Consider the following 23,419-nt stretch of genomic DNA (forward strand, 5'->3'; position numbering starts at 1 on the left):
TGGTGAGGTCCCAGCAGGCCCCCCCTGCTCCAGCACTGACTTCAGCCACTGGTCCCAGCTGGCAAGTACTCCCGTTGTGTTGGAGCAGCTGCTTGGCCGGTGCCTACAAGGTGACTTTTGCTGGGGACCCACCTCCTCTTAGTGCTAGGGTCATCCATCTCCACCTGGCCCCAGAGCATGTGGGAGAAGTCCCTGAGGCTCCTGGCTCTGTCCCCTGCAGGTCCCTGGGCAGGGTTGGGGGTGCAGTGGGTGCTGGTGGGGGGGTGCCTGCCTAGAAGGGTGCTTGGGCACAAGACTGTACCTGGGGATGCTGGGCTAGCAGATACTTCTTAAAAACCTTAATATCTCCTCAGCTGTGGGGAGGCACTTGCAGTTGACAGCCTTTGGGTGGGACTGCAGTCAGCAAATCTCCCCAATGATGAGTGAAAAGAAAGCAGACTAACGAACCTTGCTCATTAGCAAGCATCCTTTTGGCCTATTCCATGAAGGTGTCAGGGAAGGGGTACCCAGCCTTTGCCTCCCCAGCTCCCATCTCTGGCCCTCTGCCCTGCAGGCTCTGGTGCCCTGGCTGAGCATGGGTTATTTATGGGTTATTTAGCACCTTCTCCTCACAGCTGCTTTGTTTTTAACACCTCCAGGAGGAAGATCCAGACTCAGAAAATGAGAAGCTGGTGGTGAAAGAGCCGGAGGATGAGGATGGTGAGTGCCAAGCAAGCCAGCACCCTGTGGGGAGGGTATGGATGGGTTCAGGGGACTGAAAGGCTGAGGGCTGTGCATGGACTCCTTCCTCCAGGACATGCAAAGGAGATTCCTGCCCTGGCAGCAGCCCCTGTTTGCTTCCCCAGATGCCCTTGGTCTGTTTGCCGTGGGGTAGGTTTGTGATGCAGCTGCCCCAAAACCTCCTTCCTCCCATCCAGGAAAATCTCCAGGAGCTTTAGTCAGACCTTTGTTTAACTGAGAGCCAATTAGTTGATTGGAAAATGATTAATTGACTAATTTGGGTGACAACTGCTGTGCTCCTAAGAAAATGAAACAGATGGTGCCAAGCAAGAGTGTGTGTCTGAAGGGGACTCTGCTCTCCTGAGCAGCTCTGGAGATGTTGGGATGTCCCCAGGAACCCCTGCCCGGGGTGGCCGTGGGCAGCTGGGGCAGCAGGAGAGCTTGGGGTGTTCCCCCTTCCCTGCCCCACTTTCCGCTTGCCCTTTTTAAGGCGCTATGTGGCAATCCCCTGGCTCGGGAGGATTATGCCTAATGCTACAGAGAATCCAATTTTAATCCTGGTGCTGTGCCCACAAGGTGCAGGAAGCACCTTTGGAGATGGGATTCCCAGAAGACACATATTCCACCCTGTTAGGCTTCCTCACAGCGCTGGTGATCGTGGTTGTTACTGTGCAGACCTTCAGGAGACCTGGTTTGAGGAATGATGGATGTATCCTGCCAAAGGGATGCTCAGTAACGCTGCTCTGCCAGGATCTGCCTCCTTTGGTTCAGCCTGTCTCAGGGCTGCTCCGGCACTGCTGTGCATCACCCCAAAGCAGCTGAGGCTCAGGATCAGGTGGTGACAATCCCTGTCCATGGGTCATCACTAGCCCAGCATTCTTAAGCATCTCCTGCAGACAGCCACTGACTCCTCTCCCCAATTATTTACACCATTTCTGAGGTCTTTTATAACAGGGCTGGGTAAAGCTCAGCCTGATGAGCCTACTCCGCTCTCCTAAGGCCCCACCTGGAGTACTGTGTCCAGTTCTGGACCCCCAACACAAGAGAGACCTGGAGCAGCTAGAACAAGTCCAGAGGAGGCCACCAGGATGATGCAAGGGCTGGAGCAGCTCTGCTGTGAGGACAGGCTGAGAGAGTTGGGGCTGTTCAGCCTGGAGAAGAGAAGGCTCCGGGGAGATCTTATAGCGGCCTCCCAGTACCTGAAGGGGCTACAAGAAAGCTGAGGAGGGACTTTTCATAAGGGCAGTTAATGACAGAACAAGGGGAAATGGGTTTAAGCCGAAAGAGGGGAGGTTTAGATGAGATATTAGGAAGAAGTTCTTCACTGTGAGGGTGGTCAGACACTGGCTCAGGTTGCCCAGAGAAGCTGTGGATGCTCCTCCCTGGAAGTGTTCAAGGCCAGGCTGGATGAGGCTTTGAGCAACCTGGTCTAGTGGAAGGTGTCCCTGCTGATGGCAGGGGGGTTGGGACTGGATGAGCTTTAAGGTCCTTTCCAACCCAAACCATTCTATGATTCTATGATGACTTTCTCAGTGGCGTGCAGCTGGGAATAGCCATGGTGCCCTGGCTTTGCTGGGGAGCAACCTCACTCCTTCCTTCACTGTTTCTCCCGCACGTTGCTTTGGTTCTGGCCAAACTCAAGCCACTGAGCTGCTGCCCAGCGAGCCTGTGAGCAGAGATTGCCCTTGGGCACACGGAGATGGGATGAGCAGTCTGTCACCAGCTTGGGATGCTGCTGCAGTGGCCAAAACCACTGGAGCAGCCTTTTCCCTGCTTCAGGCAGCAAGGCTTGCAGGGAGCTGGCAGGTACTTGCTGGGTGCACTGGGAACACTGGAGCCAGTGTGTTTGGAGCAGAGGTGCACTCGAGGGGCTGCTTGCACCCTGCGAGCCCAGGCTCACAGCGCTGGCATCGCAAGGACAGAGAGATGGAAGACAAATGTTTTCTTTAATATGAACTCACAGAGGCTCTGAGTAAGTAGGTCACCTCATATTTCTGTAATGTTTTTGCTGTCCACGTGAAAACCCGGCCTCCTCTTCCCGTGTGTTTCCTGAAGTTTGTTTTCAGGCTGCAAAGAAAGTTCCTGAGCTCAGAAAACATCCAGTGGTTTCCAAAGCCACACACTGGCTCCTTTTTAACCACAACATGTGGGCAGGGAGATGGGTAGCCTCCTCACCTCCTTCTTTCCTTATTCTTTTCTGGCAGGGTGGCAATTAAACTGCCCTTTTTGGGACAGGCAAAATCCCAAATCTCAATTTACATGGCAAAAAAAAAAAAAAAACCACGTGAGGGAAATGATCTTAATTGTCCTTGAAATCAGGCAAGCTATACAAAGGTAATGAAATGGCTCCTGCTCTGCATCAGGGTAAGAAACAGGATGTTACACCCTCTTTTTTTTTTCTTTCTCTTAATATCTCCCAGAGCAGCAGCCAGCTGAATTTTCTTTCCACTCACTTTTACAGTCACCAAAGGGCTGATAAGCCACAGCGTTACTACTTATTTCCAGCTGGCCAGACCTGCTTTCTGCTGGTTTGGAGGGTTCTCCCACTGAGGGAAGTGGGATAAGGCTGAGCTGAATATTTGGGGCTGCAGGATCGGAGCATGAGGATGCTCATGTTCGGACACTTGTGAAGACACCAGGGAAAGGATTTGCCTCATTGTTCCTCTGGGAACCCCAACGGTGTTTTGAGATTAGAGAAACACTCTGGATCAGTAACTGAGCAGTAATCCACCAGGACTTCCCAGGGAAGCTCCCCAAGATCAGGGACACAGAGGTGTAAAGAGGAGAGGAAATGTGGATATCTGCAGGGAGGAGGTTTCTGTTGCTCCAGGAACACTCCCTACACTAGTGGGCTTGGTCCCATACCTGCCCATGCAGCCTTGTGCAACTTGATTTTGAGAGCTCTGGTTACCCCATCTACAAAATAAGGCTCTGACTTTCTTTTTGCATGGGGGTCCCCAAGGTCTGCAGTACCTTGGGGACCCCCATGGTCCAGTGAGTGCATGCATGAGCTCGGGGTTGGAGAAATCACTAAATTAAGCAGTTGACCTTGGACAGGGGGAGAAAATCCTTAAGAGGAGTATTGACTGGAAAATAAAGGGAAGCTGCTGATGCTGAATCCTTTTGGGTATGAGGAAGGGAGGAGAGGGGCTGTGGGGTGTTTTTTCATTTGGGCAGTTGGAGGAGGAGATACTGTTATGAATGTGGTGCCTGCAGTAGCAGCAGTGAGGACTGCAGTGGGCTTCCCAGGTAGCTGGGGACAGGGAATAGGTTATGTAGAAGCTGGGGCTTTCTCTCCTGCCACAGAAGACAGAGGAGTTCCACTACTCTTGGGGTCTTCCTGGTGCTGGGAGGTATCATCCTGGATATTTGGTTTGTGGATAATGTGCAATTTTTCAGGGCTGTGCAGATAATACAGTAACATCATTTTTCTGTGAACCCCTCAGAAGTATCTCCGGGGCTCTGAGGGTTGGTGGAAACCACAGATGTTTCTGGGTGGATGTGGAAACAGCAATGCTTGATGGCTTGGTGTGAGGCAGCAGAATCCTGCAGTCCTTGGGAGATAAAGGCTCCCAGATAAACAGCTCCCAGATAACCAATAAAGGCAACTACCCGAAGCACGCTGTTCCTGGGCTGCCCTTTGGATTGACCTCCACGCCTGTTGTTTTCTCCCATCTGTAGGAAGATAGCACAGGAGAGAGATTTTTAAAAGCAAATAGTGCTCGAACAAAATACAATTGGAAAAGGATTGGCTTAGGCTCAGAGTCTGTGAGCTTCGGTGTGCTAATTAGCAGAGGGCTGAGGCTGGTGAGGTGGGCAGGAGAGCACCCAGTCCTGGAGGAGACCTCCGTTTCCTCTCCAGGTCTGTCGGCTGGTGACAGGGGCACCTGGAGCCAGCTGTGTTGTGCTCCTGGGGCTGCCTTGGCTCAGCTCTGTTTGCATTCCTGGGGTTTGCAGTGTGGCACCTCCTTTTTTCACAAGCTTTGCCAAAGGCTGCAGAAGAGCTGCTGGGCTGTGGGGCCAGGGACAGCTCTGCTCGTGGCACCATCCGTGAGCCCCAAGCATGGGAAAGGGCCCCTGGACAAGGAGAGGGAGAGAGGAGGAATGCAAGTCTGGAGAGGAGAAGCAGAAAATGCGGCGAGCTAATCAGGGCAGGATTAGCATGTCTTGATAAGCCAGGAAGGGCCTGCAAGGCTTTGGATGCAGAGAGAGCAATAGCATATGGTTCCCGTGCTGTAGGATTTACTTGTGTCTGCCTCCAAGCAGGGCTGCTCACTCTCCGCAGTCCTCGCCGTTTCCAGCGCTAGCTGCAGCTGGGACTTCTGTTGTCCTCTGGCCAGCAACACCTTGGCTCTCCACTGCAATCCACACAGCTTCCCCGGCACTGCTCAGGCTTCCTGGAGGCTGGAGCTGACTGTGGAAGTGTCTTTTGGGGGGGCTCTCCTCTTCTCTAAGCTAAAGAGACCCAGCTCTCTCAGTCTTTCCTCATAAGGGAGATGCTCCACTCCCTTAATCATCTTGGTGGCCCTGTGCTGGACTCTCTCCAGCAGTTCCCTGTCTTTCTTGAACTGTGGGGCCCAGAACTGGACACAATACTCCAGATGAGGCCTCACCAGGGCATGAGGCCTCACCAGGGCAATGAGGCCTCACCAGGGCAAAGTCTGCAAAGTCTGCAAAGTCTCACCAGGGCAGAATGCAAGTCTGGAGAGGAGAAGCAGAAAATGCGGCGAGCTAATCAGGGCAGGATTAGCATGTCTTGATAAGCCAGGAAGGGCCTGCAAGGCTTTGGATGCAGAGAGAGCAATAGCATATGGTTCCCGTGCTGTAGGATTTACTTGTGTCTGCCTCCAAGCAGGGCTGCTCACTCTCCGCAGTCCTCGCCGTTTCCAGCGCTAGCTGCAGCTGGGACTTCTGTTGTCCTCTGGCCAGCAACACCTTGGCTCTCCACTGCAATCCACACAGCTTCCCCGGCACTGCTCAGGCTTCCTGGAGGCTGGAGCTGACTGTGGAAGTGTCTTTTGGGGTGGCCATAGCATTTAGGGTGCGTGCGTGGGGTCAGCACAAAGCTCAAGGGAACGAGCCCACTGCTGTTGATCATTGCTCTGGGGAGGTCTCTGGCTCACACCATCTCTTGCTCTTCTTTGTCTCTCACTCTCCCGCTCTCCAGCTGCAGATGAGACGTTCTCTTTTAAATACAGTCCTGGAAAGCTGAGGGGAAACCAGTACAAGTCAATGATGACCAAAGAAGAACTTGAGGAAGAACAAAGGTAAGTTGAGTTTCCTTTTTAGTTCTTGCCCAGGACCATCTGGTTGGCATTCTCTTGCAAGCTGGGGGTGTTCAGACCTCTCTCTCCCCAAACTACCTTGGTAGCCTTGGGCTCAGTGTCTCATTGCACCATGGTGCAGACCTCTCCTACCCGGGAAAACATGAGAACAAATAAAGTCACACTGATTTAGGAGATGGAGACACTGTGGCCCTATACACACTTGGAGCTGTTCAAGCTCTTTCTTTTAGTGCTTAGACCAGATTTCCCAGCTGATGCAAGCTGGTGTAGTTCCCCTGATCCCATTAGTACCATGTTGATTTACATCTGTTGAGGACCTGATCTCTAGCTACTTCCCCTTCGTTTACCCTGTGGATGGCCTCCAAACTGAGGACATGGGCATAGCTCAGAAATACTGGAACAAACCGAGTGAGTGTGGAGCTTTAATGTTCTCTGTGATGGGACAAAGACTGGGAATGTCCATACCTAGGGCTGGCTCCTCAGCTGTAACTGATGGTGGGGATTTGCCATATAGTGGGCCTGGTAGAGAAGGAGAATTGTCCATCTTGCACTTTTGCTAAAGTTTCCTCCTGAGCTTGAGCCCTGCCTGAAGAAAGGAAGAGCCTGTCCTGTTACTGAAAATAAGCTTTCTAGCTCAAGATTCCCCAGCCAGTACAAGGGAAATCAAACCCAACCTTGCACCTCAAGCTGCAAAGCCCGATGCAAAGTCTGTGCTGTGAGTGTGAGGTCTCTGCCCATGTGTGGAAGGAGTCCTCCAGCCCATAGGCACCCAGAGCCTGTGCTAAACCAGAGATGTCAAACCCCACAGCCAAGGGCTTTGTCCTACAAGCAGGCTCTGTGGCAGGCTGCTCCCTGGCAGATGGGTGCAGCTCGTACCCCTTCCCTCTTGGGCGAGCTGCAGGGAACTGATTTCCCAGTGGTGGCTCAAGGCAAGCCTGGGAGATGTTCTCTCTGTTGATGTCCCAAGGACTGCGGGACTCAATTCTCTACCCAGTGGTGTACACCCCCTGGGATGATTTGGGGGAATTTGTCACCCCTTGCCTGTGATGCTGTGGTTTGGGTGCCACCACAACTGGCACACTATAAAGACCTGACATGGGCTAAGTGGAAACTCGAGCGCAGCAGGGAAGGCAAGGATGGAGGGATCACACCTTACCCCTGGATCAGCCGTGGTCCTGCTGGCAAGCCTTGCCTCAGCGCCCCTGAGCAGCATCTCCATGTTGCTGGCAGCTGGGCTGGCATGAGGAGGACACTGGTAAACAGTGTAAATCCAGAGACCTGCCCAACTGCTGGCACTGTCGTGTCCTCACTCTGGTCCTGGGGGAAACTCAGGTGGCACATAAAGCTCCGTGCAGGCTGCCTTCACTAGCTGAACCTGCAGCCACAGCCATTCTCTCCACATCAGACCTGACCTTCCCAACAAGAGATGTCTTCCCTTTCTCTCTTTGCTTCTGGGCATCCAGTTGTCCTCAGATCTTGGGTTTCACCAGCACTGCTAGGAGCAAAGATCTGCAAGGGCTGGGAGGTCAGCAACAGAAATGGCCTCTGGTTTCCTCTGGCACTGAGTTGATTCCGCGTTGCTGGCATTGGGAAAAATGTTGTTTGCTTTCTTCCTTTTGTTGTATCTTTATTGTGCCTGAAGCCCCCAACCTGTAAAACACTGAGCTGGTCTGTTAGTGTCATTGTGTTCTGCACTTGGGGAGAGTGGAATGAACTGTGGGAATGTGAGTGAAGCCTGTGGGGCTCAATGGGAATTGCTTTTCAGGATTCTGCTAAGAACTGATGCAAAAGTCTACGTGCAGCAGGCAAATTCAAACCCTCTGCACCAGCAACTCCATCCAAACCAGCTAAGCAAATGCTGCTCAGGTTTTCAGGGCCAGGAGTCCTGTAGGGCCTCAGGCTGGTTCCTCTGTGGCAATAAATGCTGCTGCTGTAACCTGGGGACACTGAGGGGACATTCCTTACAGACAGCAGTTGGACGGGGGTTTTGTACTCAGGACTGTAGAACCAGCTCCAAAGGGTGGTGGACCTCTCCTGGTCATGTAGGACCTTCCAGGCATCACTGGATTGTGTCCATCTGGAGCAGTCCCAGGGCAGGACAGTGCACCTAAGACTGATGGACAGTGCCTGGGCATTGGGTCCCTTGGAGGCTCTCAGCAGCCTTCCACGCTGAGGGCCATTGGCAGAGAGATGTCTTTTTTCCTACTGCTCCTTTCTTCTCGCCTCCTCCATATTTCTGTTGTTCATTTCTTTAAGGCAGCTTTGTGAATTTTTTTTTGTCTTGCTTTGTTGCTGGCTTACTTTTTTTTTCCCCCTCAAATCTTCACTGCAGCATCAGCAGCTTTTCATTTCAGGCCTCACAGTGGTGTAAGGGGGCAGGGCTGCTGCCAGGTAAGCTCCTGGGCGAGCTGAGCGTAGCAGCTCAGCCCAGTCCTGCGTCCCTCTCCCTCGGCAGTCCCATCCCTTTCCCTGACTCCACGCACCCTGACCGTGCTGCTGATCTGCTGTGACCCAGGTTTGCCACCTTTATGTTGCAGGATTGAACTGACCTCTGATCTCACATCTCTGTAGCAAGTACCTTAGGTCCTCGGCCACAAACATTCTTGCAAATCTTTTTGGTAAGGACACGCTGTTTCTTAGCAGTAGTAGTACCACTGATAGCATCTGCTAATGTGGGGTGGGGGTTTTTTGTTGTTTTTTTTTTAATTTTGGGTCTCATTTTCTGGGGGAGGGTTTGTTTCTGAGCCTGTCCTACCTCCCCCACCATCTCCCTTCCCCTCCCTCCTCATAACAGATTAATGAGTCTGCTCCCCTCTGTCTCCATCTCACTTTCCATGAGTGGTCCGAGGGGAATGGGAGCTCCCACCACCACTTCTGTTTCCTGATTTGGAAAATTGGTGCTGTTGAGTGAGGGGGTAGTTAGTCCTAAGGTGTGTTGCCAAAGTTGAGACAGGCTCAGCCTTTACTTTTAGCCCTGTCAGCCCTCCAGTCTTCCCATCAACTGACAGGTTTCTCTATGAAGCTGCCTGTAAGCAACATCCCCAAAAATGCAAGTGAGTCCCCCAGACCCACTTGAGGCTACTTGTGGTGATGAGTAGTCCACAAGTCTTAATTTGGGGACCCCTGATTTTGGAGGTGCCATTGAATGAATTACTTGCCTTTTCCAGGAAGAGCTATAGGACTTCAGACAGGAGAGGACAGGCATGGGTTATTTAACCAAAAACCCACTTCTGCTCTAACCTGCATCACTCCAGAAGTTGTGGTTATCTTGTCTAGTATTCGCTTGAATCTTGTGGCTTCAAACTGGTGCTAAATCTGGGGACTAAAAGGGAAAGGAATGTGACCTTTACTGAGTGATGCAACTTCCTGCTTCTGGTTACTTCAGTCTTAAAAAATAGAGGGACTCCTCAGTGAGGGAGGAGGACAGTAAATCTAGTTGCCAAATACATCTGCTCGTGTGGTGGCTGTGCTTGATCACACCTGGAGGGTCACCGGTACTTCTAGAACAGAAGCACATGGTGTTGGCTCCCCTGGGGGGGAAAAATAGTCTGGGCAGGAAGGGGAAGAGTGCAGCGGAAGGATACAGCCCTTAGTCAAACCAGCACAGCCTGTTTCCCAAATCTTTCTCTTCTGCACCTGAGACTTTTGGCCATCTATGGCCAACTGTAGCTGCCATGGTGCAAAGCAGTAGTTCAGGCTCAGAAATATGACTCGTAGTGGTACAGCTTTCCCCCGTTCAGACAAGGCTGAGTTGTGTAGGCATGAGGCACAGCCCACAAGGGCTGACTCTTAGATGTTGCTGTCCTGGCTGGGCACCTCGTGCAGATGAGGAAAGAAGAGGAAGGGTTCCCCAGTGTGCCTTCAGGGCCTGGCTCGCATAGATGGATTGAAGTGGTCTCTGTCAGCTGCTCTTCAAACCTCCCTTGAGGTGGAAAGAGGTTAGTGGGGATTTTTTTGCCGTTAGAAAAGAGTGTGATCAAGACTCTGTTGAGCACTGACAGCTGCAACAAGGCTCCATTCATAGTAAAAGAAAAAACAACCAGGAGGAATGACTCCCTTGGGTCTCTGCTTTCAGCTTGCTCTTTCCATGAGGCAGAGCAGATCCCAGACAAGTCTTGGTTGGCCTCGGTGGTGCCAAGGGGTTGAGCTGTCTGTGCTCTGTCCTTGCCACTCTTTGCTAGGTTTATTGGATGGAGAAAGGAGAGCACATCCCATCTGATAGTCTGTGGAAAGGTCTCTCCTCACAGTCCTCTCTGTTTCTGGGATTTAAGGAAGAGGAGGGACTGGAGAGCCAGAAGCCACCCCATTGGGCCTCAGCTAGGGCACCCTTGCAGATCCCTTGAGCAGGGTCCAAGTGAATGGCACCAAATGGCTCAGACACGCTCCACTGTTTGCAGGTGCACTCACGGGTGGAGCAGGTGATCCCTCAGACCACAGTCCAGTCTCTGTAAGAGTGAGGAGAAGGTAGCGATGGCTGCCCAACTTCCTTGGGTAATGGGCTCAGTTCCCAGAGCCAGGTGACTCATTCTAGGAGCAAATTGTCCTCCTGCCCTTCAATCCTCTCCTCTCATCCCCTGGCCAGCCATGCATGGGTTGAGGAGACACTGCTTGAATCCAGACTAGATTTAAGCCTAGGGCTCAACTGCAAATTGGAATTTATGCAAGGGGAATTGGATTGGCTGTAAATCTCATGCCTAGTCCTTTTCTTGGTGGTAATTTAACAATGGAAACCCGTCTCCTCCCCAGCTGGGTTCAGAGTACCTCGTGGTTAGAAGGCACTAGATAAAACTGGGCTTGGACTCTGGAGTTTCAGCAAGGCAAGGTGCCCTGGATGGATCCTGGCTCTAGGGAATGGCAGAGAGGAGAGACCTTTCCCTGCCCTGCCAGGCATCCCAGATCGAAGTGGGGATGCAGCTGTGTCTTGCAGGAGAACCATGCTGCAGTCTGGTTTTGAACGAGACAACGCTCGCGATGACAGCTCTGGAGCACACAAGGGCAGGAAGCAGCTGCAGGGATGTAACCACCGTGTTGACAGACCTTGACCTAATTCAAACATCACTACTGGCCCTCCAAAAATGGTGGACTGGGCTGGGGGAGGTTGCATTTTGGGAAAGCTCTCCATCAGCATCTGTCCTGTCCACCCCCTGCATTGCCATCACATAGCCCTGGCTCGCTTGCTTGCTTCCCCCTCTGTATAGCATGGGACCTGGGCCTCTTTCTCCTCCCTTCTCTTTTGCTAACCTTCATCTCCAACCCAGCAGCTTTGCTGTCCTGTCCAGCACAGCGCTTCTTTGGGATGAGGGAAGCTGGTAAGTTTGGGCTTTCTTTGGGGTTTTATTATTTGTTTGCTTCTCATCTTCTGCAGCACGATAGTCATCCTGGGCTGAGGGAGAAGAAGTAGCAGCAAGGGACTGCAAAGCTCAGGGCCATGGGACTCTTCAGGGGGGCCTCACTGCAGCCACCAGCCACAGGGATGGCACAGACTATGGGCAAGGCTGCTTTCAGCCACAAAACACTCAGTGCATGCAGCATGTTTCCTTCCCACCTGCCCCTTGTAGGAAAGGGACTGTGTGTTTGGGGGTCCCTGCTGAGCTCCCCCTGCTCTGAAGCCCCTTCTGTAGGTATCAGACTCTGCTTGTATGAGGAAGGACTCTCCTGGTGGCCCAGTGCTGTTCCCGGCCTCCACCATATCCCCAGGGAAAATCTCTGACCTACGAGATATCAGTGGACTTGAGCTCTGTCCCTATTTATAGAGCATCTGATTGAGTCATGAGAACCCAGAAGCTTTAAAAACTGAGCAACTCGGGATGCTCCCTCAGAAACTCAGGGAAGGGGAGACAGAGAAGCCACTTCCCCATCTCCTCCTCTCCTGTCCCAGAGAGGAAACTTTTGCAAGCTTCCCCTGTAGTCTCTGCAGGGTGTGAGTCTCTGACTCTGCCCCGGCATGAGATTTCAGAGCAGACAGCAACTCTGCTTGAGCTCCTGGGTTTTTTGTTTTGGCTCAGATCCTGAATTGTCCTAGCTTGTGGCTGCTTCTCCTTATCTCCCTCACCCAACGCTCACAACTTGTCTTTATCTGCTTCTGCTTAACCCTGTGCAGCATGGGCAGCTTGCTGTTCTCGATCTGCTAACTCTCTGGGATCCTGGCTCTGCCTCTCCTGCAGCCAGGGGAGAACAAGGGCTGCAGGGAATTGGGCCATCACACCAGGCTGGATGCAACCTGGCTGACAGTGAGCTAGAGCTCAGACACCAAGTGATGGAAGAAAGTGCAGGCTGGCCCATCCATGGCTTTCCCCACTGCTGCAGCATTGGCTGGTGGGTCAGGAGCATTGGGAGGGGATGGCCACCCAACTGAAGGAGGTGATCATGGCCCCTGGGAGTTTGAACCACCTTCCTGGCTGTGCTCTGGCCTCTTCAGCTGTCACTGCTGTGGCTGGTAAAGATTGGAGTCTTCTGTATTGAAACAGCGGTGGGCAAGGTCACCTCGGGGGTGACACAGTCCCCAACCCCACTGACTCCTTGCTGACCCCTATTCTAGAGGCAATGGGACTTGTGCTCCCTGGTTACTCAGGCTCTGGCAGCCTCGACTACTTTCCTGGTGTTCCTGAAGAGCAGTAGGTATTTCTCGAGGTTGTGTGCACCTTTTGACTTTTCTTTCCCACAGGAGGAATTTTTTTGGATTTGTGTTGTTAGAAGCTCCCCCTGGTACCTCTCTCCTGCTCTTTTCTAAGCACTGACTGTCTCTCCCTGTTTTGCATTTAAGTCCTCTCTCTCTCTCTCTCTCTCTTCCCATGTTTTACTTGTTGGCTGAAGCAACTGGCCCAGACTTTTGGGACCACTGAGAGAACTTAGATTTAGTATGTCCTTCTTCATATTCTTCCTACAAGAATCCTGGACAAGACTGGGTTATAGTCACTACCAGAAATGAGATGGTAGCTGTCCCAGTGGTAGAGAAATGGGAAAGAATGGTGATGGGACCATCCAGCAATCAGGCAGGAGGGAACTGCCTGGGGTGAGCTTAACCACTCGTTGCCAAGTCTGCGCAACGCCCAGGACCTTTTCTCACTGCTCTTGACCCTCAAGGGTCAATCCCAGCCTGTCTGGATTGAGAAGAGCCTAGAGACAGATTGCTATCTGCCCTCCTTGCCAGGATTTCAGACCAGAGGACTGATGAAGAAGCTTCTGCAAGGGGAAGGAGCTGGGAATGTTCTGCACTTCTGAAAATCAGCTTTCTGAGTGAAGTTATTCCTGAAAAGGACACAAGTGATTACCAAGAGGTGGTTACAGCAAGGTACTCTGGGATCTCCATGGAGTGGGTCAGGACACCTTTGGAAAGCCATAGTCTATGGATGGGCTACAGGATTTTCTGACCTCCTGCTGTGGAATTTGCCTGCATGAGGGATAAACACACATGGGAATGCCACCAGTCCACCCCATTTGTCAGTGCTGGGATGCTGTCTGCTCTCAAAAGCAAGAAGCCGATGCCCTTGTGCTGATGCCATGGCCAAGTGGGAGTGAGGGGATTGTTTCTGAGGCCATCAGAAGGACACCCAGTTTCCATGCGTCAGGAGAAGCATAGTCTTTCGAGACCTTCAGTACCTGAGCCTCCCTTATAATCCAGGACCTGCTGTTGTCTGAGCTCCTTGTTACCCAGTAGTTCCTTGCACAGAACCATGTCCAGCTGACATACCGTACAATTCACTGACTTGGCCCTCAGCTGCGGTCAGAACAGAGATATTTGGATAATCTATATCTGAAGAGAGGATACAGGCTTCCAGCAAAAGACCCTAACCTGGTTTGATTGGCGTGCTGCTGAGGGAAAGCACATTGATCAGGTTGATTTCAGTGTCCAAAGTGAATGGAAAGGAAGGAAGAACCAAGGATAAGCAGGCTCACAGCCTCTATCCCAGGCTAATTAAGTCTCTGAGGGCTCCATGGCAGCAATGCCAGAGCTTCTCAGCCTGGGGAGTTATATGGCCCCCGATGTAGTCAGTGATGGACTGTCCCATGCTCTTCAGTCTAAACCCCCTCACAGCTTGCTCCAGGAGCAGTAAGGTATATCTCTGTTGTGCAGAAGGGGAATTTATGTCTCTGACAGACATCATTCATTAGGTTCACACTTGGTTTAAGATCTTCTCACCCCAGCTGTTGGCCTGGTCCTGTCCTGGAGGTGAGTATCCCTATGAGGAGCTGCAGGCTGTAACTGAGCCTCATCCACCCTCCCTGACATCCTCGATCCCTCTCTGCTCCAACTGCGTCATGCTGGAGGGGACCTCTCCTTCTGGGCCCCCATGGCAACGAGCTTACGCCCTCATGTGTGAAATCTGATTATGCTTGCGTGACTTGAGTGGGATGATCTGATCCTCAGCGCTGTGAATCCCACAGAGGGATTATCTACTCCAGAGAATTTCCATTCTTTCTCCTAATGGGCCGACCACTAACCCTCTGCAGCGCTGCTTCAGTAACCCTGGTCCCACATGATGCTTCACCCTGGATCTCCCATCCGGGATCCGGGTCACTGGCTGCACTTGTGAGGCTGCTGGAGAAGGCAACCTTTTGCAGAAGAGTGAGGAAGAGATGAGGCTGTAACTTGCCTTCATGCTGTGGTTAGCAGGAGCAGGGGACTTTCAAGTGGTGTTCAAGTGTTAAGGATGGTGAACCCTACTGAATTCAGGAGGAATTGGACTGGGGTGCATCTGTGTGTGTTTGTAAGTGCCCAGATGTGTGTTGTAGCTTCAGTCTGCCTCAGTGCAGGTCTCTCTGTCCATGGGCAGCTGTCCAGCCTCCTGTCAGGTGTTTCCCATTTGGGATGGTGGGCCATGAGAGATGCTGGGGCAGTAAGGGCAGAGTGTTCGAAGGGTTCAATCTGAAAACAAGGGACCACATATTTTAGCTCTGGCTCTGCTAACAACATGCTGCAAGACCTCAGGGAGTGCCTGGATGTCGCCAACCATAAAACACATCATCTCATCCTCCTTCCCTGGAACATTGGCAGAGCTTCCCATCAAAAGGAAGCCTCGTGACCTGCAGAGTGTCTTGTGTTTTTTGCCTTCTTCCCTTGAACAGACACATCTGTAGGAAGATTTAGAAAGGTTGACCTATTCAGGCACCCTGCCCTGTGAAACCAGTACTTGTTCCTGGCTCATCTGGCTGTAGGTAGGAGGAGGAATCTGGGCTGGACAAGGGTGCCAGCAGCCCAGGACAGTGAGGCAGTAACCCCTGGAGCTAATAAAGGCTTCCAATTAATTGGGCTTTTCCAGCTCTCATCACTAGGTCGGAAGGGTTCTAACTTAGATTTGGTTCCAGACAAGAAGATTTACACTTCTGATTTGTTTTTGACTATCCTGCTGCAGCTGATGAAGCAAAGTGCCTCTTCCTTAGAGGCATGAGGTTTGCAAACAGCAGCTTGTTCTGCCCTTAGGTGGGAAGTTGCCTTGCCTTCCTTTCCCCCCTTCCCCGTACTGAGTTTTCCCTCTGCTCCTTTATGTGAATAATAATGAACCAATCTGAGGGGTGAAATGACTGAAATGATTTCTCTTTTCTCCCTGTTTCTCTTTGCAGAACTGAAGATTATATGAAGTTGTCCCTAGCCTCCTCCTAAAGGCATCCCTTGGCATCTTTAAAGGCTTGAGAGAAATATCAAAACCAACCAAACACACCCATAAGAGAAATCCATAAACCCTCAAAACTTGGGATCCCCTCTTGGTCTGACGTTGAGTTCTTCAAAAACTCCTGTGGTATCAAGTTTGAGGAGATCCTGTTATGTGGCTCCATGGACTGGGGCTGGGCCCAAGCAGTGACTTGAGTTGTGTTTGGGGAGCTGGGATGAACCTTCCTCCCTCTCCCCCAAACAGAACCCTAATGGGACACTAATTATGCAGCGAGTCTATTAGTTGTGTTCATTACCATGTATTAGGCCTGCCATGAAATCTGTGCTGTTCCTTTATTGGGGTAGATGAACCGTAGCTCTTCTCCCAGACCAGCCTGGACCTTATTCCAGATTATCCAGTTTCTTCCTGGGGCCAAACTCTTCTTTATTGCTGGGTGGGTGGGAACTGCCTATGATTTCAAATGTTGTACAACGCTGCTTTATTCTGAGGGGTGGAAGGACAAAGTGGGGTCCAAGTGAGGTTTTGGCAGATGGTAGCTGGACCGACTCAAATCTTGCTTCTGTAGTTATTTTAGCAGAGAGCTGATTCTGTAGGTAGACAGAAGACTTGAGAAGTGATGAAGATTGATAGTTTAGCTGTTCTGCCTGTGGTGAAGGTTTAGAAGACCACACTTTGGCTGCTGTTAATATCTGGATTCTCACTTTTCCCTATTCTGGTTTCCAAGAGGAGAGACCCAAGGAGGTAACTGGCATCCCAAGGGGTTCCCTCTGGCTCAGGATGAGATAGTGGGGGTCCTGGCAGAGATACTCTCCCCATTCCTCTGCCTGCTTGCTGTTCCAGTGCCCTCTTCTCTAGCTAGCCCTGCGGCCTGTCCACTGGAGCCAGAGCTTAGCATTGCTCCTCAGCTCTGTCACATATAGAAGATGAATTCGGCTGGGCGTGCGTACCTGCTTCAGACACAGCAGGTTTCAAATCAAACCCAGTTGGTTGGCGAGAGTGAGAAGAGGGCTCATGTCCTCTAGCGAAGTTGTAGGAACACCAGGCTGGGTGGGGACGTGTCCTTCAAAGTTTTGCTCTCACTGCAGGACAACTGCCTCTTGGCTAACACTGCAAACATATCAGAAACCCAACAGGCTGCTTTATTTTTTTCCTCCTTTTTAATTCCTATGCAGACAATACTTGAAACCTTGTACACAGTTGTCCTTTCCAGCGCCTGGGGTTGGCAAACTCTTCATAAAAGGGCTCATTTAAAGAACAGCAGGAGGCTTCAGCTTTAGAAGAGGCTGGGCTGCTCTTTCCCAGCTGACAACTGCAAGTGTGTTCAGTGGTTTGCATATGAATTTAGGCACATCTGGACCCTCTGCTTCAATACCCCGCTGGTACAGCTGCTGTCTCCCCTCGGTGCTGGCTGGCTGACTGTGTCCTGAGCACCCAACTATGCAAAGAATGCCTTATATTCATTGTGTTTCAGTTACATGGCAATATGTACATCGAGCAAAGTCTATAGTTGAGTCCAGATTTTTGCTAGTGGCAGAGAGTCAAACTATTTCTTCAACTCAAATGGCTGTCTGGGTATTTTTTACTTTTGTTTGTTTCGTTTGTTTGTTTTGTATCTGATGGTGGCTCTTATACAAAGGACTGTAATTCTAGTGGCTTGAATCTGTAAAAATTGCCTTTGTTTGGTCCAATAAACCTTTGAATAGTTTATTTGGTTTGTGCTTGTTCTCCCTGCCTCCAGCAGCTTGCAACTTCTTCCTCAAGAGATTTGTGTTGAAAATCTGGATTTTAGGTTAGAGGTACAGTCTGCTCTCCTATGCCTTTTACCCCAGAAATGATTCCACTGGCTTCCTTAACAATAGAGTCAGACCAGTGGCAAAAGTCAGGGATTTTCCCTTATTTCTGCTGGAGCAATGCTGTGTTGCAGCAGGATCCTGGTCTTGTTTGGCTGTAATTAGCAACGTTACCAATGCAGAGATCTGCCCAGGATTTCAGCTGCGCTGAACACGGGTGCCCAGCAGTTCCTGAAACAGATCTCCTTTAACATACTTATGGCTCACTGCCCCAAACCTCTGGTTAATTGTAAAATTCTTGGACTGAAATGTCTGAAAAGAGCCTAAGGGAGTTAAGTATGCAAATTCAATTGCCTATCAAGAAGAATTAGGCTGCTTTGAAAAGCCTTAATTAATCTATTTTGTCAGCAATAAGTAAAATCCTGTCTGACCTCCTGAATCCAAGTAGTTTTGAGGACAGCAATTATGGGAAGAGAGAATGATTTTACTTGTGAATGGGGTAGGTTTGATCTGAAATAATAATAATAAAACCACAACCTGGAGCAGCACAAAACTCTTTTACAAGGTTGCCTTTGATAGGAGAAGCTCCTTTTTGAAATCAGTTTCATGTTTTTGATGCCTTACTCTTCCTTCCCACACTCTTTTCTCTGTATCTTTGTTTTGCTCTCCCTTTGTTGTAGATTATGTAGCACAGAGAAGTAACAGCAGCAACAGCTCTTTTTTATTTCTGTTTTTAAAATGCACAGTCATGATATTTGAAGTTGAGGCGAGAGCCAAAATGCATTGATGTTGCACTTAAAAAAACAGAGTTAATATTTTCTGTGATCTTGATTTTGGAAGTTTGGAGACAAGGAAATGGGCCTTTGGGGAGGTTTCAGCAGCGTTAATGTCTGTGAAATAACAAGCGAGGGATGCAGACCTGTGCAGAGCACTCCCAGCTGGCATGCATTTCAGACATGTGAGGCAAAGCTACGTATTGAATTTCTTCACACCAGACTGGAAATGTGCCCTCCAGTGCCCAGTGGTGATCAAAAATAAAATATTGATCACTATTGACCGCGCTTCCCTTCCTCTCATCTGCAAAGGGCAGTTGGATGCTCTTCATGTGAGCATAAAAAATTACAGAAGAGACAGACAAATCCAGATGCTTCATAGCCTGTGGCCAGAGCTTTCATAACCAAAAGATCCCACATCATTGCCAGGATACGTTTGGCCTCAGGACAATTGCATTTATTTGCAATAGAAAAGAATTGGCAAATGAGCTTTCTTTTGCCAGGATCTGCCCTATCTGCTGCAATGGTGCTGGGAGGACAGCAGAGCCCTGCTCAGCAGGAGCTCAGCACGAGAAGGCTCCTCTGCTTACTCCTGAGTGTCTCCTTCCATTGATCTTGTTCATGGTGTGGTTGCTTCCGATGTGTTGCTGCTGGCCTCTCTTCTTTCAAGCAAAGATTGTGTGCTGGATTTGCCTAGCAATAGATATTTCTACCCCTCTTGTTACTGGAACAGCTAATACCTTGTCCACAAAGGACTTGCAGGAAGACTACCCCCGGTTAACTAATGGTGTGCATTTAAATGGATTAATTACAGTGTATTAAAGCCTCATGCAGAAAGCAGGCTCTGATGGGGACAGAGGACTCTTGACAGGGAAGTAAAAGCCAGATTCTGTCTTTCTAGCTCAGGGTGGGTCTAAAGATGCTAAACAAGCAGGAGGAGCTGGGATTGCAGTAGATCTGTGCTCTGAGCTGCTGGGCTATCACTGAATTCTGGCCCCACAGTCACACAGGGGCAAAATGAGCCTTGAAGTAACAGAAACTGCTTCTCCCAGCCATAAAGCACCCTAACCTCATTAGTTCTTTTAATCTCACCCAGGAGAGTCAGGTATGAAGTGTGCTAGGCAATGCTGCAATCTGACCCCAATCAGGTAGGAGTCCAGCACTGAGAACCAGCCCACAGCCAGCCCTGACTGGAGCCAAGATTTACCTTCATTTTTCCTTAAAAGAGGATTTTGTAGACATTAAAATCTGTTGCATAGGTTCCTGAGCTACTTGCAAACAAATGACACTCCTGTGCTGCCCATCCTTCTGTATCCCTGAGTGATGATCAGTAGATGTATGACCAATATAAGCCCTCCTAGAAAGCTTTTCCAAATAAAGCACTGTGACAGATACCATTCTTTGTGCTTCAGGACATAAAACAATGGTTAACTGCTTCAGGTTAGGGAAAAATCAGGATATCATCTGTTAAGGGGAGAAGGGTGTTAATAATCTACTCTGGAACTTTCAAGGGCTGGAAATCTGAGCTAGGTGGTCCACTGGTCAGCCTCTGCCCACACAGGGGTCATCTTGTTGCTGGAATAGCTACATAAGTCCATCTCACTATTTGGCATTGGCAGATGAACTCTCAAATCAAGCAGATTTCTATCTATGATCTTATCTTCCCGTGGCTGATTAAAGCCGTGTCCACACTGGAAGGTAGTCGAGTCTCTAGTTGTAAGGTAGGGTATGCATTTAAAATTTAATAGCTATTCCTGAATTATTCTCTATCTACATACTCTCATTACAGAACGAAAGGACACTGTGCTGATGAAGCTTAATCCAGTTTCATTATGGTGCCTGATAAATTGTGATGTGTTGGTCTTAGGAAATTCCACATGTCGAGTTATCCTGAAACTTTGAGCATAGTATAAGCCCTAAGAAACTCCAAAGCTGGTGTGAAGGCAGTCTGGTTTATTTCTATATTTAAAGAACTGCAGAGAGATGTGCAGGATGATTGAATAGATGGGAAGGTGGAGGAAGGAGAACCAGAGGCTATCTCTTTCTAATCTCACATGGGCAGATTTCCTGCAGCCAGTAAGGCTTGTAAAATGACCTGCGTTTGGCTTCATGTTTCATTTGACCATGGTGTTCTTGCTGAAAGTGCCTTCTGGGGACTGGCTATTCCTACTTCTCCTTTTCTTCTTGACAGGGTTCAGAGAGAGCAGCTGGCTGCCATCTTCAGGCTCATGAAGGAAAAAAGTGACACATTTGGCGAGATGTCTGAAGGAGACATGATGGAGCAGCTTAGACTGTATGATATATAACCTTGCAGCCAGCGGAGACTATCCCCAAAAGTCACCTTGGCCCTTATTATGCAGCACACTGGACAGTATAGTGCTATAAATGTATTTTGGTAGTTATTTTGCAGCTCCAGTTTGTTTTGCAAATGCATATATAGGCCTGTGATATATATTTCAAAAGACTTGTAATTTCTCACCCTTTTAATCATTTTTTCTTGAAGAGTTATTATGTTTTCATCTTGTACAGAGATTTTTACCTCTTTCTGGCTGGGTCATATGTCTCAGTCACACAAAGTAGTTAAACTCGCAACTTTTTTCTGGCTGTGCTTTATAAAAATGAATTTTCAAACCTAGCCTTTATCAGTTTGATATCTGAAGAAAGCCAAAGATTATAGATGTAAAATGGATGAAAATAATAGAATCTTAGAATAACTCAGGTCGGAAGGGGCCTAAGGAGGTCTGTAGTCCAACCTCCTGCTCAAAGCAGCATCAACTATGAGATCAAGCCAGGTCACTCAGGGCTTTATCCTGTTGGGTCTTGAAAACCTCCTAAGATGGAAACTGCACAACCTCTCTTGGCAAAGAGGCTTCTAATCCTACAGTTAGAAAACAAATAGCCAAAGGCAAGGCATTAGCGTGCTGATTAGAGGTGAGTTGCCTCTCATCTCCTTGGAAGGAACACTTCATCCTCCTTCATGCTGGCTTTTTGAAACAAATCCAAGTCGGTTCCGGCTGACCCAATTGAGTTCATCTTCATGCCTGAGAAAACAGCACCTAACTTCAGCCTGGAACCACAAACCTCTTTGCTTCTTGACACTGGTAGAAGTAGCATAGAAAGGTAGCTGCATTTTTACAAGGATGATTGTGTCCAATTCAGATCCTGTTCTCCCAAAATAATAATAATAAAAAAAAAAAAAAAAAAGTGGGGAAATTACATCATTGGCAAAGCTCTTGAATTTATCAAGTATTTTGCACAGTTTTGACCAACTTTTGCTGGTTTGGATAGAGTAAATCAATGAGCATTCCTAATTTTAACTGAATATCTTCAGGTGAACTTCCCTCACCTCTGAAATCCCGTTAAATACTTTATTATCAGGAAGGATTTTCTCAGTTTTAATAACTGCCGACAAGGGGAGGCAACATTTTCTGACCCAGCTTTAGGGAAAAAAAAAAAAGAAAGATCCCTTAAAAGATTAGGTTTGCTTTATTTTGTGTAATCCTTTTGAGCCTGGGAAACCAAATATCTCATTATCTGGTCACTGTTTCCCACCACAGTATATTCTACAACACTGTACTATTTGACTTCTAAGAATCATTTTATCTTCTAATCATTTTCACTTAGGTGAAGGCACATTCATTAGGAAATCAAGCTGCTTTTACTAGCAAGTCATGGCTTAATCTAATGCCTGAAAATTATCTCTTCTTATTCAACATGAAGGAATGAAGTGGGAAAAGGAGTCTCAGGATGGGAAACATCATGCTACTTTGTTGTGTCCCTAGGCCACAGTTTCCTTTGTCAAACTGTGCAAGGGGAGAAAGGTAGGAAATTGGTACGTGGGACTTCTCTCTAGTTCAAAAGTGAAAGCAGGATCTTTTCCAAAGCTCTCCGTGAAAGCAAGCAAAGCAGAGTTAAGGTTTAGTTGATTTTTAGTCTTTGTAGACTTCACTTAATATTTTATAAATATTTTTATATTTCTTCTTTTATATTTGGGCCTTCTCTGAATAGGAACACTACTGGAAAAAGAATAAATTTCCTCAAACTCCTCTGCTTCACATTATGCCAGCGAAGATATGGAAGAGCAGCTGGCATTAAACCTGTCCTGCCCCTACCAACTCGGAGCAGTGTCACCAAAATGTTGGTGATGACAGGACAGCGGTAAAAGATCTGTCATTTACTAGGCCCAAATCTAAGAAAGCTATGAAATGAAATAAAAAAGCCTCTGCCCAAGATATAAACCAAAAGGATGTCTAGATGTAAAGCCCATGGGTTTTAAAAGGTACGTTTTCTCTGCGTGTGGTACGAGGCTGTAATAAGGGAGCCCACAGATACCGAGAAAGCCGGTCAGAGAAACACTCTGAGACTTGGTTCCAGAACACATTATATTGACCTAATACATGTATATTCATTGAAATTCCGAGGAATCACCTACATATTCCAAACATTTCCCATAACCATTTAGCATATGTAAATATCCTTCATGCTTGCACAGTAAAATGAGTCGGTGGTCTTCACCGTATCGGACTCCTCTTGGATTCTGAGCAGTGGTATCTCTTTTACATGCTTGGGACAACATTCCTTGAGGAATGTTTGGTCCTTTCTCAGGCTTAAGCCCTTCTAACCACATTTGCAAAAGGTCCTAATGTTATTAGCGACTTGTGAGGAATTTTATTCAGAGCCTTTTAGCATATGTAAATATCAAACCAGCGAGGTGATAAATGCTCATGTATCAGTATTAATTACTGATAACCATTGAATAACAACCTTATTCAGAGGTTGTTACAGCTGCTGGGTGATATCTAAGCAACGAAGGGAACTATAAACCTTTCAGTTTCTAATTTCTGAGGTTTTACTCTTTCACCACTGGACAGAGTCTGCGGGTGGCGGTGGGGAGGTGACGTTCGGTTCGAGGCCACCGGCTGCTGCCCAGCTTGGCTGACCCGTTTCTTTTTCCCTCAGGACTCGTCAGTATTTCCCCAGGGAATGTCCCCGTTGCCACGGCAGGATCTGCCCTTCGGGCACTGTCCTTCACAGAGCGCCGGCTGCTTCCCCTCGGCCTCTGGCAGGGCTGTGGGTACAGGGGGCCGGGCTGTCGGGTACAACCGTGCCCGCAGGACACACGGCAGGAGCGGGTGACGGGATCACGCTGCGAAGACCCTCGGGGAAACCTCTGACAAGCCCCGGGGCCGCCAACACGGGTGGGAGGGTCACGAATCAGCGCTGGAACTGAGGGACTCGCG

At 49.1% G+C, this 23,419-nt stretch overlaps 1 protein-coding gene across 1 annotated transcript in view; it reads left to right on the forward strand.

Annotated features, from left to right (window-relative positions):
- MXRA7 (matrix remodeling associated 7) overlaps positions 1-20,683 on the forward strand; it is a gene marked incomplete at its 5' end in the record, with an annotated part of 22,531 nt that extends 1,848 nt beyond the window's left edge. The window contains 3 exons of the mRNA XM_029083939.1: positions 639-699; positions 5,888-5,987; positions 20,371-20,683. Of these exons, the coding sequence (XP_028939772.1) occupies positions 639-699; positions 5,888-5,987; positions 20,371-20,485 (276 nt within the window). The remainder of the gene's footprint in view (positions 1-638; positions 700-5,887; positions 5,988-20,370) is intronic.
- Positions 20,684-23,419: the final 2,736 nt, after the last annotated feature.

Source organism: Antrostomus carolinensis, unplaced genomic scaffold (assembly GCF_000700745.2).
Source record: "Antrostomus carolinensis isolate BGI_N321 unplaced genomic scaffold, ASM70074v2 scaffold21932, whole genome shotgun sequence".
Classification (NCBI taxonomy): Eukaryota; Metazoa; Chordata; class Aves; order Caprimulgiformes; family Caprimulgidae; genus Antrostomus; species Antrostomus carolinensis.